The 19619-nt window shown below is 35.9% G+C and overlaps 1 protein-coding gene across 1 annotated transcript; it reads right to left on the minus strand.

The window, feature by feature from the left end:
- Positions 1–3812: 3812 nt before the first annotated feature.
- On the minus strand, positions 3813–12511 carry LOC307149094 (GTPase IMAP family member 9-like; the record flags this gene model as incomplete). Its single annotated transcript, XM_079855151.1, has 2 exons — positions 3813–4757; positions 12416–12511. The coding sequence occupies 2 exons, from the start codon at positions 12509–12511 to the stop codon at positions 3813–3815; spliced, it is 1041 nt and encodes a 346-aa protein (XP_079711277.1).
- Positions 12512–19619: the final 7108 nt, after the last annotated feature.

The following is a 19619-nucleotide window of genomic DNA, read 5'->3' on the forward strand; positions in this document are numbered from 1 at the left end:
GAACACATAAGCTTTCAGTTAGCACAAGCATATATGAAAAATGGAGGTTAAGTCCAGCCTCGGCGGGACAAAAAACACTCTTTTCTCATTTCGCCGGTGAATGGGGCGCAACTAGGGCGGGGTAGTTTTTCTTATAACGCAAAGAAAAAACTAACCCCGTGACCGTCCGCTTCCGGTCTCCCTTGTGTATGGCGCAGTTTGTGCGGCTCGAACAGAGGGAGAGAGAAAGCTAGCCCCGTGACCTTCCGCTCCTGACATCCCCTGTGAACGGCGCAGTTTGCGCGGCTCGAACAGAGGGAGAGCAGATATCATCCACCCCAGACGCGGCTTCTTGGTCTACATCCACGACGGAAGCGGCGGCACGCGGCGGCCGCTGTCCATCAGGAAGAGACTCAGCGAAGCAGGTTAAGCAGGCGGGCGCACCGGCGAGCTTTGCGGGCTGGGGGAGGTTCCGGGACCCGTTGAGTACGGCGCTTTTTACGGCGCGGTACCGCGGCGGGCGGAGGTGCAGTCTCGGAGAAGGATGCCAGGCGAGTCCTCAGAGTCACCGTAGGCATTAGCTCGCTGAGGGCAGCGCCGTCAGCGAGCGCGAGAGCTGCGTGATCCTTACCAGGAAAAGGGGTGTCTTGAAAAAGACGCCCGGCTCTTTTAGTGCAATGAGGGTGTGTGTCGCGGCGGCGAACACACACATACACAAAACACAGTAGCAGAGAAAAGGATATGTACGCCGGAAAGCGTGAGCAGGAACGGCGACTGAAGGCGGCGAGATGTCGACCAGCAGCTTCAGATGCAGCACTAATCCCGCTGAGTGCTTCCATCAGACGGCGCGGCTTCTTCCTCTCGGGATCCAGCGATGCGTGAGCTTCGCTGAAGAGATACAAATTGGTCAAACCAGCCTCTCGAGGCTATATTTATAGCCGGGCCCCACCCTCTTTTGGCGGGACATGACGTATTGGGCGCGAAGCGCCCTCATTGGTTCTGACATCATGAGGGGCCTCTCTCGATAGGCTGGTGCAGTTGCCGCAGAGCAGCCAATGGGCGCGCGAGCTGTCTCGCCCATGTATGCATGCTGCTGCAATGCGTTTTACATTATTGCAAAATTAAGGATAATTTTTTGGCTTCAGTATCTCGTGGAAAAGAGGTTTTCCCCTAGCGTAAGATATTACGCAGTACGACAGAACCTCTCGTAAGAGAACTAAAGGTATTAATGACACAACAGACCCATAATTAGTGATTAGATACAATCAGTGAATCATGATGATTATCTCATCTTTTAAAAGAAACCACCATCTGCTGATCTCATTGTTTTGCAATGACAAATACATTGTTGCAAAGAAAACCTAATGTGGGTCAAGAGCACAACTAAAGCAAACACTGATCTCTATGATGGTGCGTCAAACGAAATAATAAATCATCAACATCTACACCTCTGTTAATCTCAATAAGAACTTCTGTACACATCTGACAGAAATAAAGTCAAATTGGTTAGTAATAAGTAGTGTAATATGTAGATTAATCATCCTCTTCTGAGTTCTTCTGAGAGATTTAGGGTTTGTTTAGTTTACACAACACCATTTTCAACTAAAAACGTAAAACTTTTTATGCATTTTGGTCATTCATTTACACGACAACAGTGTTTTGGGAGCCTGAAAACACAACCTTTTGAAAACTGCAAAGTTTTTGAAAACGGTCTCCATGTAAACAACAAAAAAAAAAAACATGAATCTGTGGAAATTATGACATCATGCACATGCGTATTACATGTTCAGTCTATAGTGTTTCATCGCCATCTAATGGCCTGGCAGCAGAATACAGCGTATTTAGTCGTTTACGTGGATCCGTGTGAATGGGGGTCGTTTTGACAATGGTGTCGACTGTACGTGGAAAACTCAAAGGAAAAACTTCTCTGCTTTAAGCATATTGTTGTCGTGTTAACGTACCCTGTCTTCTTTTCTCTTCAGTTGATTTCATCTAAGGCTGTGACAAAAGTCAGTTGTAGTTCTTGTGTTTCTGCTTATCTCTTTTTTTTTCTGTCCTTCTTCATAGCAGGTGTTCATCACTAATGCACAATCATCACTTAATTAATCACCTAATTATCTCATTAACTTTAACTCTGCTTCAGCTACTTTAAAACTCTAATGCCTGGGACACATTAGACAATTTTCAAATCTTAAGTGATTTAAAACTGTGGGAGAGTGCAGACATAAGGGCAGTTTCAATTATAATCCTCTGAATGCACACACTAGAAGATTCGTCTGGACCATGAGACCACACACCTGTTGATTGTAGTAACATTAGGCTTGTATGAGATGCGCCCCACCTCACCTGAAATTCATCCGAGAGTAGGCGGCTGCAGTGAGGGGAGGAGTGAAAAAATATATTTTTAGAAATATGACAACAATCACATAACCCACAGAAGGATCCCACTGTCAGAGTTTGGGAATATTCATATATTATTTGTACACATAAAAACATGATATCAGAGTTTTAAAATCAAAAATTTTCCCATCGTTTTCCATCATACTTTTGATCAATGCAGTCGGTGGAGAGAAACTGCGCTTGACTGCAGAATCTGACATGGCAGCCACGCCGTTGCAAAAGTTATGTAGGACACGTCAGCATGACATCAGAGCAAGACGGCCCACACTCATGCATCTCAAGGTGACCAGTTCTGTGCAGATTTTGCTCATCTCAAACAAGCCTACCCAGATAGCAACATTGTTTCGGCCCAGATCTGGCCCACATCTGGCACTTGTGGAATACTGATCTGGCCCACATGCAGCGTGGAATGATGGCCATTGGGCGGACCGCTATTTTCACAGTGAGACGAGATCTCATGGAGACTCGTGAGATCAAATGTGATTTGAGAAGAAAAACAATTGGAGAACGATTGATGTCATCAGCACTGTAAAAATGAACACGCTATATCTACTCAATAAAATTGTGGCAACAGATTACAAGCAATATTATTAATTAAATTGAACAAATTAGAATTGAGTAATAATTAATTCCTTAAAAGTTAACCATTTAAAATTAGTAAAATGTAAAAAAAAATTTAAACAATAATATCTGAATAACAGTCAGACGTCAAATATTAATTAAGAACTCTTTATTTTGTATTGCCAACATTGAAGACACCATTATGGTGTTTTTAAGTCACCGTTATGGTGATCAGTGTTTGTTTTAGTTGGGCTCTTGACCCTTAAATCATTAACTTTAGATTTAGTCTGGCTGCTGTACATGAGTTATAACAGCCAGATGACCAAATAGAAAAGGTGATCTGATGGTGTTGGTTGTGTTTTAACATATCATTATTTCACAGTCATTTAACCTGAAGCACTGAACTCATATAGAGCCCAATTTCTGAGTTAGGTTTACTTTATTAATTATAGCAGCTCTGTCCATGTACAGCATAATATTTTTAGCCTTTTCAATGAAATTTTCACTTAAATGTTCGTGGCTGCCAAGTCTCAGTCATAGAAGCACACACCATCCGGCAGGTGAAGCTTGGGAGCAGTAAAATAATCGTACCCCGATCTCTTGGGGTGCAAATTTGGCTCAAAACCGGGCTAAATATCTTCAAGTGTGTGGCCAGACTAAGGGTAAGTTTACATGACAAAGATGTACAAACTCAAAATATTTGTAATTTTTGCATTTTATGATCAAAACAACAATACTGATAATCATATAAATCTGTAAGTAATCCCTTAAATCAGAAAAAAAAAAAAAAAAAACATGAAAATCACAGCAATACATAAGACATAAACAACATACCAAAGGAAATAAATATAAAGTGATCATTATAATGAGAATTAATCATCATACCACTTGGAACTTCCCCTCTTTAACTTTCCCTTGATGTGTTTAACCTGATCTGCAATGGCTTTAGCAGCACCTGTTCCTCCTGTTAGAGCTGCTCCTCCTGCTATTAAAGCTACAGGCAGTGCCACTCCACCAGTGGCAGCAACCAGTACTGCACCTCCAGCTACTGCTGCTCCTACACCCGCTACACTCGCTCCTACTAAAGCTGCGTCTTGAGCCTTCTTCATCATGATCTTTCTCTGAGCTTCCTTGTACATCTCATTTGTGTAATGCTCTCCACCATTCTTCATCACCATTCTTTCTATCTTCTTTAACAGTTCAGTGACCTGTGATCGATTTGCTTCTTTGTTATTGAAAACATGATAACCGCCTTTACACTGTTTGACTAGCTCATTAATCTGTTTGTTTTCAGTCAGAAACTGCTTTATAGATGTTTCTAACTGATCTCCTCTAGTGAACAGAATGATAGTGTAACGAGCAGCTTCTTCTCCAAAGTTCTTCTGAATCCATTTCACTGTGTTTTTCTCCTCATCTGTGAATCTCACGTCCAGTCTGATGACCAGCAGAAACACATGAGGACCAGGAACAGACATCTCTACACACTTCACTATTTCCTCCTTCACTTGTTCTTCACTGAGCGAAGTATCAAACTTTCCTGGAGTGTCGATCACTGAGATGTTTCGACCATCCGTTATCCTCTGATGTTTTTGGCATTCGTTAGTCACAGATTCAGTAGAAAACCCTTCTTCAAACAGCTTTCGTCCAAGGATAGTGTTTCCTGTTGCACTCTTTCCAGCTCCAGTTTTACCCAACATCACAATCCTGAGATCTGACAAGATTAAAACATAAAAAAGGATAGGTGTGTACCAAATAAATATTTGCTTATACAGAGCAAAATCCCCAGTTTTAAATACACACCCCTCAGTGTAGGAGAGCTGAGACAGTTGAAACACTTTTCAGATAAATGTCGTTTTCTAAGATAAGGTTACAGATATATTTTTTTTTTGTTTTTTTTTGTGATCAACAACTCACATAAGTGTTCTCTTAGTATCATGTGTTATTCGGTACAAATATAGAATGATTTAAGTAAAATTTGACTTTGAACTTTGTTTCAGCAACACAGGGGTGGGACAGATGAAACATAACAGTTTAAACAGCCTGGTCTCATTGTTAATACGTAGGTATTAATACGTAATTTTCAAAGATAGAAAACGTACGTTTTGTACGTTTGGATAGATGCTGAAACGTATAATATGGACGTATCTGCAACGTTTAAACGTAACATTATTACGTTTTTACAGCTAAAAAACATAAACTATTTACGAATTTTTCATATCATAAAGATATCTGTATAATTTCCCTTTTCACCATTTTATAAATAAATGTAAGATCCCTTAACCCTACTCCTATGGAGCTTATAATATGACAAAATAATTTGAATTTGAATTGTGTAAATTTGAATATGACAAAATAATTTGAATTTGAATTGTGTAAATTTGAATATGTCAAAATGATTTGAATTTGAATTGTGTAAATTTGAATATGACAAAATGATTTGAATTTGAATTGTGTAAATTTGAATTATTTGCAAGTGTAAAAATAGTTCTGAATTTGATTTTTTTTTTTTTTACGAATATTGAACATTTGAAATTTAACAAATTGAAATGTTTTTATGGCTGAATTTTATAGACATGTATTTTCAAACAGCTAGTTTTTTTGTTCTGAATTCTTATACTGCAAATATTCAGTTTAAAAAAATACAGATTCAAGTTTTCAAGAAGAAGAAATTCGGATCTTCAAATTCAGTTTTCTAAAATTCAATCTCAAAAATTCAATTTAAAAAAATTCAGGTCTTACAGAAAGTAGGTCACAGGTCATCCACAGGGAAGAATAAATGATCTCAGATAAGTCGAACAGAGCATTTTGGCTGCACTGCAGTAGTTTTCTGCCGCAAACGCGGTGGTGGTTCAAGATAATCCGTGTATCTTTCGTTCAGTTGTTTTTTTATTTAATATTAAGAGTAGAAAAATAAGAAAACAGCTTGAGTATTAGATTTCTATTATTCTAATAATAGTCCGCTGCAGCAGTTGCACGGATAAAGCGGTTGTTAATAAAATGCTAAATCAGATATATGTACAATAACATTACGATGACCTTCAATCGATTTAAATAATAGGCTACATGGGGTTTAATTTGTCGTTTAATGAGATGTAACCTGATATATGTTATCAGGCATGCATTTATGCATTTATGCATTTATGCCTGATAACATATATCAGGTTACATCTCATTAAACAACAAATTAAACCCCATGAAAACTGAATTTGAAGATCCGAATTTCTTCATCTTGAAAACTTGAATCTGTATTTTTTTAAACTGAATATTTGCAGTATAAGAATTCAGAACAAAAAAACTAGCTGTTTGAAAATACATGTCTATAAAATTCAGCCATAAAAACATTTCAGTTTGTTAAATTTCAAATGTTCAATATTCGTTAAAAAAAAATCAAATTCAGAACTATTTTTACACTTGCAAATAATTCAAATTTACACAATTCAAATTCAAATCATTTTGTCATATTCAAATTTACACAATTCAAATTCAAATCATTTTGTCATATTCAAATTTACACAATTCAAATTCAAATTATTTTGTCATATTCAAATTTACACAATTCAAATTCAAATCATTTTGTCATATTATAAGCTCCATAATTATGGGTCTATAGGAGAAAACGCCTTTTGTGTCTCACCTCACGGTAAATAAACCAAATATTACAAAATGGTTAAACGATTAAAGAAGGTATTTTTAAGGTTTTAAAAAGGATTCTTGTTTAACACCATAGGCTAATCCTCCGAAACGAGTTTGCAGCAGAAGTCACGAACAGAGCGAAATGTTATTATTTATGATTAACATTAAACTATTAATAAATGCGACTTAAAATTTAATTGATAAGACAATTGAATGCAATAGAGTCAAAAAATTAATCCCACGATTTTAATATGCATAAGTTAAATAGAAATACGTACAAATGTGTACGTCGGCAGTGTTGGGGGTAACTCATTACAAGTAACTTGAGTTACGTAATAAGATTACTTTTTCAAGTAACTAGTAAAGTAATGCATTACTTTTTCAATTTTTAATAAAATATCTAAGTTACTTTTCCAAATAAGTAACGCTAGTTACTTTTTCACATTTATTGACTGACAGCTATCCTGTCCCCATGTTGAGAGAAACAAAGTGAGGTGTGTGCGCTGTGTAAACATGATGGTTATTGTAGTTCTAGAGTAAATGTGAACTTACTCATCTCACTGCTCAAAATAAATAAAAACAGTAAAATGCAATCTCAGAATTTTACTCAACTTTTATAATTAACTATTAAATTAAACAAATATACTTTGTGAATTTAATCTCACTTTATTAATGTCTTTGCTGCTGACCTTCAATGATGTAATTCAACCATACTAATAAGCAAAAATGACTTTATAAGATTTAGAAATAAGAGTGTTGAACTTCCTTCTCCTGTATAGTATTGTTCTTTAATCCAGATCAGTAGCGCAGCTGAAAGGTTAGTTTGAGCGGCACTCTTTACTGTCAGTGTTGGGGAAAGTTACTTTTAAAAGTAATGCATTACAATATTGCGTTACTCCCCAAAAAAGTAACTAATTGCATTACTTAGTTACTTTTTATGAAAAGTAATGTGTTACGTTACTTTTACGTTACTTTTTCTTCTCACCTGGGCTGGGCTTGCTTGTTTGTTTTTTTAACAAGACCAACAAAAAAGTTATACTTTTGGCAAATGTTAAGGCTCTTTCACACCAAAAGTGAACTGAATAAGCCTCAGGCTGAAGGAAATGTATATTTACGCTTTTACAGTAAAGAGTGCCGCTCAAACTAACCTTTCAGCTGCGCTACTGATCTGGATTAAAGAACAATACTATACAGGAGAAGGAAGTTCAACACTCTTATTTCTAAATCTTATAAAGTCATTTTTGCTTATTAGTATGGTTGAATTACATCATTGAAGGTCAGCAGCAAAGACATTAATAAAGTGAGATTAAATTCACAAAGTATATTTGTTTAATTTAATAGTTAATTATAAAAGTTGAGTAAAATTCTGAGATTGCATTTTACTGTTTTTATTTATTTTGAGCAGTGAGATGAGTAAGTTCACATTTACTCTAGAACTACAATAACCATCATGTTTACACAGCGCACACACCTCACTTTGTTTCTCTCAACATGGGGACAGGATAGCTGTCAGTCAATAAATGTGAAAAAGTAACTAGCGTTACTTATTTGGAAAAGTAACTTAGATATTTTATTAAAAATTGAAAAAGTAATGCATTAATTTACTAGTTACTTGAAAAAGTAATCTTATTACGTAACTCAAGTTACTTGTAATGAGTTACCCCCAACACTGTTTACTGTAAAAGCGTAAATATACATTTCCTTCAGCCTGAGGCTTATTCAGTTCACTTTTGGTGTGAAAGAGCCTTAACATTTGCCAAAAGTATAACTTTTTTGTTGGTCTTGTTAAAAAAACAAACAAGCAAGCCCAGCCCAGGTGAGAAGAAAAAGTAACGTAAAAGTAACGTAACACATTACTTTTCATAAAAAGTAACTAAGTAATGCAATTAGTTACTTTTTTGGGGAGTAACGCAATATTGTAATGCATTACTTTTAAAAGTAACTTTCCCCAACACTGTACGTCGGTAAAGTTGTTTATACGTAAATAAATTACGTTTTTGTGCTGTCAATACGTAAATATTATACGTTTTAGTGCTGTAAATACGTCAGTATTATACGTTTCTGTGTGTATAAAACGTAAATAAATGTACGTATGGTAGAACTATGCTTTACGTAAAAAGACACACGTATTCTCATGAGATCACGTTGGTTTAAATGGCAACTATTCATCTAATGCTTGTTTTTGTGAACAATACCTGAAAAGTAACTTATGTACATATTGTATTTTGTAATTTATTTTAAATTAAAGGTTCATATTAACCATTTTTGTTCTGTCGCCCAATAAACAATGCGCATTTTGTAATCTTTCTAATAGGCTATTTTGACAAAGACAGACAAATCCGTTTACAATTCATTTTTTTACATTTCTTCCTTGAGTCATATTGAGTGTTTGCTAGTTGAATAGCCTGTTAAAATGAAGAAAACAAGGCCAACCAAAAGACGATAAATTAAATTTATTGAAGATTTAAGATTGGACAATTGATGATTGCTAAAGAGATAACATGTGTTGCGTAATTGAAAATGAATTTGCATTAAAAGAAACACAAGTCTAGCAACAGTATATGAATCTATATACAGTATAGGCTATGACCAGGTTTAACTGGCAGGAGGCGCAGTCGGGACGGTTGAAACACTTGTTAATGCACACTTAAGGGTGTCTTTCAGTTAGGGCTGGGCGATATGGCCAAAAAATATTATCACGATATTTTTTTTATATCAGTCGATATCGATAATTATCACGATAAATGTCAAATCTTTCTTTCAAGTTTAAAGGCAGATTTTTGCTCCTAAGTGAAAGTTGTAGAAACCAGAGCATTAATTGTGGTTTTAAACTACTCTTTATTGTCAGAACATATCATGACAAACACTTGCCAAACAGGCAAACATTTCACAAATCTGAGGTAGAACATTCAGGCATTTGTCATTTTTCCTTAACAAAATAAATATCTTAAAAAATATTTCTTAGTTTCTGCATGTGCTCATTTTTATTTGGTAAAATTTAATATTCTCACTGTTTGAGTTTTATTAAAATTAACCATTGGTCATCCAGTATCATGCATTTAGATCATGATAACCTCACTATCATGGCAAAATGTAACTTTATGGTTTCTGGTATTTGTATGAAAAACAGTAGCCTAACGTTACATTATTAAATACTGTAATTATATTCCATTAGTCCTTTAATACATTGTCTACATTAAAAATATAATACAATTCAATGTAGGCTATATCCCACATTTCATGGTGCAGTTAATATTACTAGGCTAACGTTACAGTAAATCCATGGTAAATGATGGGGATTTGTAGACGGAAAAGTCTTCTGACTGTATCGTTGCGCACAGTGTTTCTCCTGTTTGTCAGCGCTGTTTCATCTGCCTTTAAACTGGTTTAAATCACTGAGACGTGTGTTCTTCGCTGAATTCAAGCGCTTCTCACTGGATCTCGTGACTGACACCGATCAGAGTAAACGCATCTGCTCTAGTGAGCTCGCGCTGCTGTTTGGACTTTGAGCCGAGCGGATAAATGGTCCGTGTGGCGCGCGGTTCAAATGAGTTTTGTTCCGCTTTTGGCGCATAAACATTATCGAACATTTATCGAACTCTTGATATCGTTTTATCGAGAAAAATTATATTGCGATAATTATCGTTATCGTTTTATAGTCCAGCCCTACTTTCAGTACTAATACACCTGCCATATTATCATTATGATGGCACATGAAACAATACAACTTGTCAGTCAAAAAAAAGTTCTGCCCGAAAGAATTCACTTACCGCACTCAAAAACAGCGTTTGCAGCTTTAACTCCAAAACGGCACGACGTAAAGAAGAAATGTTTTCGCGGGTATGGTAGGCATTGTGTGCTGTACGTGCTGACGAAATTTGATGTACATGACGTGAGTGGTTTTCAAGGAAATCTCAGTGTTTCATCCGTCCCGCGTTTCAATCGTCCGGGCTCTCCCCTACATATGTGTCCACACTACAGTATGTTAAAATAACACTGAAGCAGTGTTGAAGTTAATGAGATAATTAAGTGATTAATTAAAGGGGTCATATGCTGGTTCTAAAAAATATTTTTATTTTGAAACATTATTTTGTGTATTTAATTTAATGCAATATGTTATGCAATAAAAATGTGGTTTTAGGTTAAAAAAAGTCACATGCTGTACACCAGGGATGGGAAAACTCGGTCCTGGAGGGCCACTGTCCTGCAGAGTTTAGCTCCAACCCTGATAAACTCTCCTGTCTGTAGCAGTAATCTATTAATATGTTGGGAGCCAAGATAGTATAAAACCAGCATGCATTGGCATGAAGCATGTCACCATTGTTGAGATTCGTATGCTGATTATTGATGTCTGTTTCTTTAAAAAGAAAATTTGTACTTAAAATTTAAAAATCAAAATTCTAAACATTTGATCTGTTGTAAGAAAGTTTTGATGGTAGTGCTGGGCGGTTTGACCAAAAATCCACATCACGGTATTTTTCTAAATTACACCGGTTTCACGGTATATGACTTTTTTTTAAGCATGACTGGGTGTAAAACACATTTTTCACTGAGTGAGAGAGGAAATACTGCAGTAGATTGACTTAGAATGCCCTATTTTACTGTCATGAGTGAATATTGTAGAAAAAAATCCTCATTATTAATACAGGTTTGCAAGGCTGTTTAAAAAGAGGTGCCAGCTTGTTTATTCAACGATGTCAATGCCAACCACAAACAGATTTTCCAAAAGGTGTTGATATTGTGAACCAATGTATGGGAAACACTGTAATATAATTTGACAGCTATCAATTATAGTTTAACCTATCCATCTTCAAAGTCACGCTTAGTAACACGTGCAACAGAGAAAAAGGACACTCTCAAACAGTGCCGCGCCGCGTTCCAATCATTATTAAAGCGGCATACACCGGTACTGCGGTATTTTAAAAATTCATATCATAACAAAAATAAACACCGGTATTCAGTATGAACCGGTACACCGCACAGCACTAATTGATGGTATTATTCACTGATAAAATGTAACCTTTTTTGTTCAGGGGTAAAAAAGCAAACTAGTCTACTTGATTATCTTTGTTTCTGGTTTCATGGCAACACAATATGTTGTGTTAAATACTGTTACAATTGACCTGAAACATGCATAAAAGCCAAGAGTCAAACTGTCCAACTAAATAAAACACTGATCACAATAATGGTGACCAAATATTTTCAATAAAACATCAACTACTAAACCTCTGTTAATTCTAAAAAAAAAAAAAAAAAATCCCTGCTGAGATATTGAGAGGTTTATTGTCTTTTATTTGCAGTTGATTTCAGGCTGTGTGGCTTTAAGTCAGCTGTAATTGTTGTGATTCATTTTCTGAGAGTGCAAGCATGATGTTGAACCAACATCACATTATAGCATTGACTCAACACCATCACCATTGATTTATGGATGAAATTTCAACATTTTTTCAACATTAATTGCTGGAGCAAAAGAGATGTTGATTCAATACAGTTAACATTGACACATTAACATTATTTTGATGGTTGCTGTCTATCTGGGACCCTAATCAAACACACCTGAACCAGCTAATCAATGTCTTCAGGATTACTAGAAAGCTACAGACAGGAGAGTTTATCAGGGTTGGAGCTAAACTCTGCAGGACAGTGGCCCTCCAGGACCGAGTTTGCCCATCCCTGCTGTACACTATTGTTGCTCCTTTATGCCCAGCCTTCCTGAAACACGACGATTTTTACAAAGCTCATCGGTCTGAAAAGCGTGGTGTGATCTGATTGGTCAGCGATCCAGTACATTGTGATTGGCCCAAAAACCTTAAGCGTGTAATGAAAATGTCACGCCTGTTACCATATTTGGAACATCAGCTCCCAAAGCAGGTGATAATGTCAATTCTGAGATTTTGTTGAGATTCATGTGATGATTGTTGATGTCTGTGAGTATCATCATAGCTTAACTTTTCATGCTCAAGTTGGTTAAAATATTCTAACTGATTGTTATAATATTGCTGGATCTAATGCTGCAGTAACACAGGGTTTGCGATGTAAATTTATTAACGGTTCAACACAATTGTTAGATTCCAAAGACATCAGTGAATCAGTCTATTTCATGATGATTATAAAACCATCATCATCTGATCTCATTTCACTTTAGCTTTCTTTGCTGCCGCAAATGTGTTTGACAAACACACTGTCACAGCGGCCAAAAAAAAAAAAACCATAAGATATAATAAGAGTTACGAGCCCAACTAATGGAAACACTATTCACTATTATGGTGACTTCAAATGAAACACATTAGAGTTAAACCTCTGTTAATTCTCAATTACAACTTCTGTAGACGTCTGACAGAAATAAAGTCAGTCTGGTTAGTAATAAGTGAAGCTGGTAATGCTGTTTGTGGAGTTGTTTAATCCTCCTCTGCTGAGATCTTCACAGATTTAATGTCTTCTTTTATCTTCAGTTGATTTAATCTAAGGCTGTGTCTGAAGTCAGTTGTAGTTCTTGTGTTTCTGTAACCATAATTCCATAATAAAACGATCACCGAAAATCAAATTGGGCGGGAATTAATGTAAACACAGATATCGAAAGTGAGTGTAAACAGTCGGGCCAAAAAAACAGATCTGGTCAAAAGATCTGACCTGTGCATTAAAACTTGCTGTGTAAATGCAGCAAACACCCAATACCCTTTCAATCGGTTTCAAATGCCCAAAACCGCTGCTTTTCAGGAAAAAAAAAACAGTAACTCTTACTTGAGTAGATTTTTAGACCAGTACTTTTACTTGTACTTAAGTAAAATTGTATTGAAGTAATAGTACTTTTACTTGAGTACACTATTTATTACTCTTTCCTCCTCTGTCATTATGGAGATCAGTGTTTGCTTTAGTTGGGCTCTTGACCGTTGACTTTAACTTTAGTTCTTCTGGGGATTTTGCAGTGTTGTGAATTCACTATTGATGTTTGGTTTTTGTGTTTAGAGTTTTGTGTAAAGTTCTTACCTTCTGATATTATCTGGTATTTCTTCTTATGGCTCATTTCCCATATTTTTTCTGATGTCTTGCCTACATTTTTGTCTCCCATTTTTTCATTAGAGAATTCCTCGAATCTGTCTAATGACATAGTATCCAGGTTTTCATAAATGGGAGTTGTTGTCATTCTTTGTCTGAGATAAGAAACATCATTGTCCATTTCTTCTTCAGTCACAGTGTGTGTTGTTCTCTCTTCCGTTGCACTTTCCATTTCAAAAGTCTCTGACTTTGTTTTTGCTCGTTCTTGTCTCTCCTCTTTTTCTTCCTCTTCTAGTGTCTTTTCTCTTGTGATTTCACTTACTTGTTCAATCACAGCACGTGTTCTCTCTTCTATTACTCTGTGGGTTGTGAAAGTCTCAAATGCTGTTTTAGTTTGCTTTTGTTTAATTTCTTGCTCTTTTCTTTTGTATGTCTGTTTTTCCTCTTGTTTTTTCCTTATTCTTATGCTCTTTGTTCGAGACACTGAGAAAATCCCACTATTGTAATGCTGGTGATTATTCTGTTTGACGAATTCATCAATCTTCTCTAAAAGCTCTATGATGTGAGTTTGATTAATCTCATTTGTACTGTTGATCTCATGGTATTTATCTCTAAAGGGGTTGACAAGGTCCAGAAATGTTCTGCTATGTATCAAGACCATCCATTCTCTGTTTGATATTTTGTCTCTTCCAGTAAACAGAACCAGAGTGAATTTAAAAGCTTGAGCTCCAAAGTTCTCCTGAATTTGCTCCACCATGTTCCTCTTGTCCTGTTTAAAGTTCTCCAGGTTTACGTTGAGCAGGAAGACGTGAGGACCAGGATCAGAGAGATCCAGACTCTTCATCATCTGCTTCTTCATCTCTTCATCAGTCAGTTGAGTGTTGAAGAATCCTGGAGTGTCGATGATGGAGATGTTTCTGTCTTCTACTCTTCCTCTCTGTATCTCACTCTCTCTGGTTCTGCTCTCTTTAAATGCCTCTCGACCCAGTATTGCATTTCCAGTTGAACTCTTTCCAGCTCCACAGACTCCCAGTAACACAATCCTCAGATCAAGTGCACCACCTGTCAAACAGTTCATGTCATTAGCTTAGGATATTGTTGATGTGTACTGTAGTTATCATAATAAGCACACTGTAAAAAAAAACTGTAAATTTACAGGAAACGGTCTGTATTTTTTAACAGAATTTTGTCGTTTTGTCATTATACAGTGAATACCTGTTATTTTACAGATATTTGTTGTAATTTAAAGGTCCACTATTAAATTTACAGGTAATTGCTTTTATTTTGGTTTTACATTAATTTTACGTTTTTAAAAGGAAATTCTCTGTAATTTTATAGGGTTATGTGTAATTTTACATAAAAAATTAAGTAATATTTTACAGATTATTTCTGTGGAATTAGAAAACAAAGAAAATAAGGTAACTGCAGAAATCAGCAGTCACTAAACATGTTTTCCTTAAAGATTATTAAGCATGTGGGGGTTAAAGTGAGTTTTAAGATTTGTACACACATTAGGCAAGCCTATTTAATTATTTATAGTCTTTTAATTTTGTCTTGCAAATAGATGTTCATTTTGATCATCATTTGTAGGCTATTTGCCCGAAAATTTCATTTAGGCCTATATTTTATGTCTTTTATTAATCGTTTTTCCAAATCTGCGTGGCTTTGTGTGCGTTTGTATGTATGTATGTGTGTGTGTGTGTGTGTGTGTGTGTGTGCCCGCGCGCGCGCGCGCAGATTCAAATTATCCGCCATTTGCTGGCTGCTAGTCCCGCCCACAACAGTTAGCTACAGATCTGTCTCTGTCTGTCGTCGATCTGTGTCAAGGGCAAGCGGGAGATTTGAAGTTTCAGTCTACGCTCGTGAAGTAGTCGTGGATTGTGATCACAGTGGTTCAAAGCTATAATCGTATTCGACAGAAGCAGCCAGCCGTGAGCAGGAGCGCTGAACACATATTAGTTGTTTGTAGTCTGGGTGTCAGTCAGTCTAGAAATAACGCGCCCTTTTTCAGTGAGCCTGGTTCGTCGTCACAGCAGACCTCATCCCGACCGATCAACGGCTGAGGTAAGAGTCTCATACTACATGTGTGTACGATATTTTATATTACATTTGTGTTAAGTGGTTAGACAATTTCCATGCTAACGTTAGCATTCTTAAATGATGTTCAGTTATAACTGGGTCAGGGCAAAACACTGAAAATGCAGCATGCGTTTTTTAATTATCGATCTGTGTTAAGAAAGATCAGTTGAACCCAACCCACATCTCTACTTGTTAACTTAAAGACCTAAAACAATCTTTAGTAGACTTGTTATTCATATTAAAGTCCATAATTGTGTATAAAATCTTCGTTATGATAGTCAGTAACATTAAACCAATAAATGGCGGGATATTTTGAAACACTGTCTGGAAGCTGAAAACTTTTCTCTTAAAAAACATACTTTATTTTATTATAATAAAATTGTAGTAAACACGTTTTTAGCTGATTTTTTACCATTGTAATAGCCACAGTTTTACTAAAAATAGGCCTACCGTGTTTCTTTTGTTTATTTCGTAATAGTTAACATGACTAACTTTATTAAGACCGTTAAGAAATCGAAATACTGTAACTTAACGTACTTGTTGATGATACAGGAAAGCCTAGAACAGGAATACTAGAATATGAATACAACATGATGAACCCCTAGGACCTAGGTGTGCAGCTAGGTCACAGTAAATCATATTCATTTAACATTACTTTCTATAAATGTAACTTAGCTAAAATCACATGGCAGCTCAAAATATTACTGTTAGCCTTTCCAGCTCAGCTTCAAGATCATAGTCATTTGAGTTTTTGCATTGTCCCAATGGAACATATTCTGACATGTGTAAATCTAATACTGAGTTTTAAAATAACTTGTGTGTGTGTGTGTGTGTGTGTGTGTGTGTGTGTGTGTGTGTGTGTGATTTCAGGTCACGTGGAAAGCAGATGATCATGGCAAACAAGGTATGGGAAGAATTCATTAAAACATAAAAATCATAACGGTTCTGATTCCATATGTTCATAACAGTCTTCTGATTCCATATGATTGCACTAAAAGTATGCACAAGGTTTGGATTTGCTACAGCAAGATTACGATTGTGTTAGATTCCACCCATCTTTCTTTCTTTTTTTTAATTTTTTTTAACTACCCACTAAGCAAAATGATGTCCGAAAGACTTCTTTTCAATGTCTTTGTTACAAAAATCAGACGTTGAAATGCCGTCCACTGAGGAGCCAGAATGAAAGTTATGACGTCTTTTTTTGACGTGTTCTGCACGTCCGATATAGACGTTCATCGAACCTTCGTACAAGGTTAAAACTAGTTCAGATGTGGCCATTGTGGACATATTTCAACATCATTTATGGTATCATTTAGACATAATTACTTTGACTATTGCTGTCTTATGATCTTACTGAGAATTAACAGAGGTTTAGATGTTGATATTCGTTTAATTTGAAGTGTCACCATTGTGGCGATCCGTGTTTGCTTTAGTTGGGCTCTTGGTCCCTGTTCCTTTTACTTTTAACTTTTCTTTGGCTGCTGTAACAGTGTGTTTGTGTAACACAATTGTTGTGGCAGAGAAAGCCTAGAAAAAGTATGAGGTGTTATCAGTTCAATGTTGATGATGACATAATTATCACAAAATGGGCCTTTAATATTGTGTTTAAAGTTTTGTGTTTATATTTGCCATTAATAACCACCGACCTTTTGGAACTGCATTATTGGTGAAGGTGTATTTATTTGAAGGTGTATAAAAAGCATGTGCACATTATGTTTTGAGCAAGAGTATCATACAGTCACACACAGACATCAAGATTTTGGATATGAATCACAACAACGGTGACAACCAAAAAAAGCTTGGGAATTAAGGATGAGTTTTGTACTATGAAAGCTACCCATCATGCATTGCAGCATGAAGCTTTTTTTTAAATTGTCACCATTGTTGGAAATCATATGCACAATCTTGATGTCTGTGTGTGACTGTATGATACTCTTGCTCAAAACATCATGTGCACATGCTTTTTATACACCTTCAAATAAGTGATCATTTTAATGTTTTTGGCACCAATAATGCAGTTCCACAAGGTTGTTGGTTATTAATGGCAAATATAAACACAAAACTTTAAACACAATATTAAAGGCCCATTTTTGTGATAATTATGTCATCATCAACATTGAACTGATAACACCTCAAACTTTTTCTAGGCTTTCTCTGCCACAACAATTGTGTTACACAAACACACTGTTACAGCAGCCAAAGAAAAGTTAAAGTAAAAGGAACGGGGACCAAGAGCCCAACTAAAGCAAACACGGATCGCCACAATGGTGACACTTCAAATTAAACGAATATCAACATCTAAACCTCTGTTCATTCTCACTAAGATCATCTGACAGCAATAATCAAAGTAATTATGTCTAAATGAGACCATAAATGATGTTGAAATATGTCCACAATGGCCACATCTGAACTAGTTTTAACCTTGTACGAAGGTTCGATGAACGTCTATATCGGACGTGCAGAACACGTCAAAAAAAGACGTCATAACTTTCATTCTGGCTCCTCAGTGGACGGCATTTCAACCTTTGATTTTTGTAACAAAGACATTGAAAAGAAGTCTTTCGGACATCATTTTGCTTAGTGGGGCTCTGTCATTTAGAAACATGACTTTTCCTATCACTACTATCTTAATGACACATATCTTTTAATCCAGCTAGATGATCTGACGGTTGCTGCTCGCATCTCAGCCTACCTGATGGAAAATTCTTGCTGGATGAATGACCTTCACCTTTAAATCAGCCTTGCCAAGACAGAACTGCTTATGGTTCAGCTTTCAGCCAAAACATACTTGCTGTGATCCTGCTGATTTGCCTTATCATTAGGAGGATCAGGCCCTTCCTATCGGAGCTACACAACTCTCTTGTTCTATCCAGACTGGCCTATTGTAATGCTCTCCTGGCAGCTCTTCCAGTGTCAGTCAAACCTCTGCAACTGATCCAGATGCTGCAGCAAGAGTTGTCTTTAAAGGTAGCCCTATGCCTAAACTCACTGCTTCCGATCTATGTGTCCTCCAGAAGCATGTGTTCTGCAAGTGAACGGCGCCTTGTGGTGCCATCATCCCAAAGAGACACAAAACCACTTTCACTGACATTTACCTGGACTGTTTCCTGGTGGTGGAATGACCGGCGCAACGCAACACATTTTCAAGAAACTGCTAAAGATCCATCTTTTTCATAAACACTTCACCCAATAATACTAAATCTTTGTAAAAAAAAAAAAAAAACCCTTTCTGTGTGTACTGTGCTAGACTAACTGGGACTTGTCACTGCACTTGTTGCTTTTTATTATCTTTAATTATTATCTTAATTGGTTAGTCACTTTGGATAAAATGTAATTGTAAATGTTAAAATAAGTTATACTGTAAAGGTATACGGTAATTGCTTTTTATTGTGGATATTTTTACATGTTCTAAATTATATACTAAGCTTCTATTTCCTATCAATCACTTATCTTGATGTTTAGTGTTTGTTCAATTACTAATACTGTAAATATGCAGGTAATTTGTACTCATACATTTAGTTAATTTAAAAGAAATTGACTGTACATTTGCTATTATTAAGAACTTAATTAGAGATGTTGTGAAATTGTATCTGTACAAATAAAAAATAAAACTGTAAATTTACAAACATTTGTATTTGAATTTATGTACTTGTGTGCATTTTTTATACATAATTTCATTGTTATTTTACACATAAAAACTATATTAAAAGAAAATTACTGTAGATAGACAGCATTATTATATAAAATAATTTTATAAAACATTAAATTTACAGTATTTAATTGTTTTAAAGGTGTATATGACTTTTTAAAACATTAAAAATCCCAATAATTACATAAGATTTAATGTAATATTAAAGATAAAATCTGTTATTTAATTATGGAAAATTACTGTATTTTAACGAGATTGTTTTTTGCCGTTATTTTACGGTAATTTTCTGGCGCCCCAGCTGCCGGAATAATACCGTTTTTTT

Source organism: Squalius cephalus, assembly GCF_949319135.1.
Source record: "Squalius cephalus genome assembly, chromosome: 2".
Classification (NCBI taxonomy): domain Eukaryota; kingdom Metazoa; phylum Chordata; class Actinopteri; order Cypriniformes; family Leuciscidae; genus Squalius; species Squalius cephalus.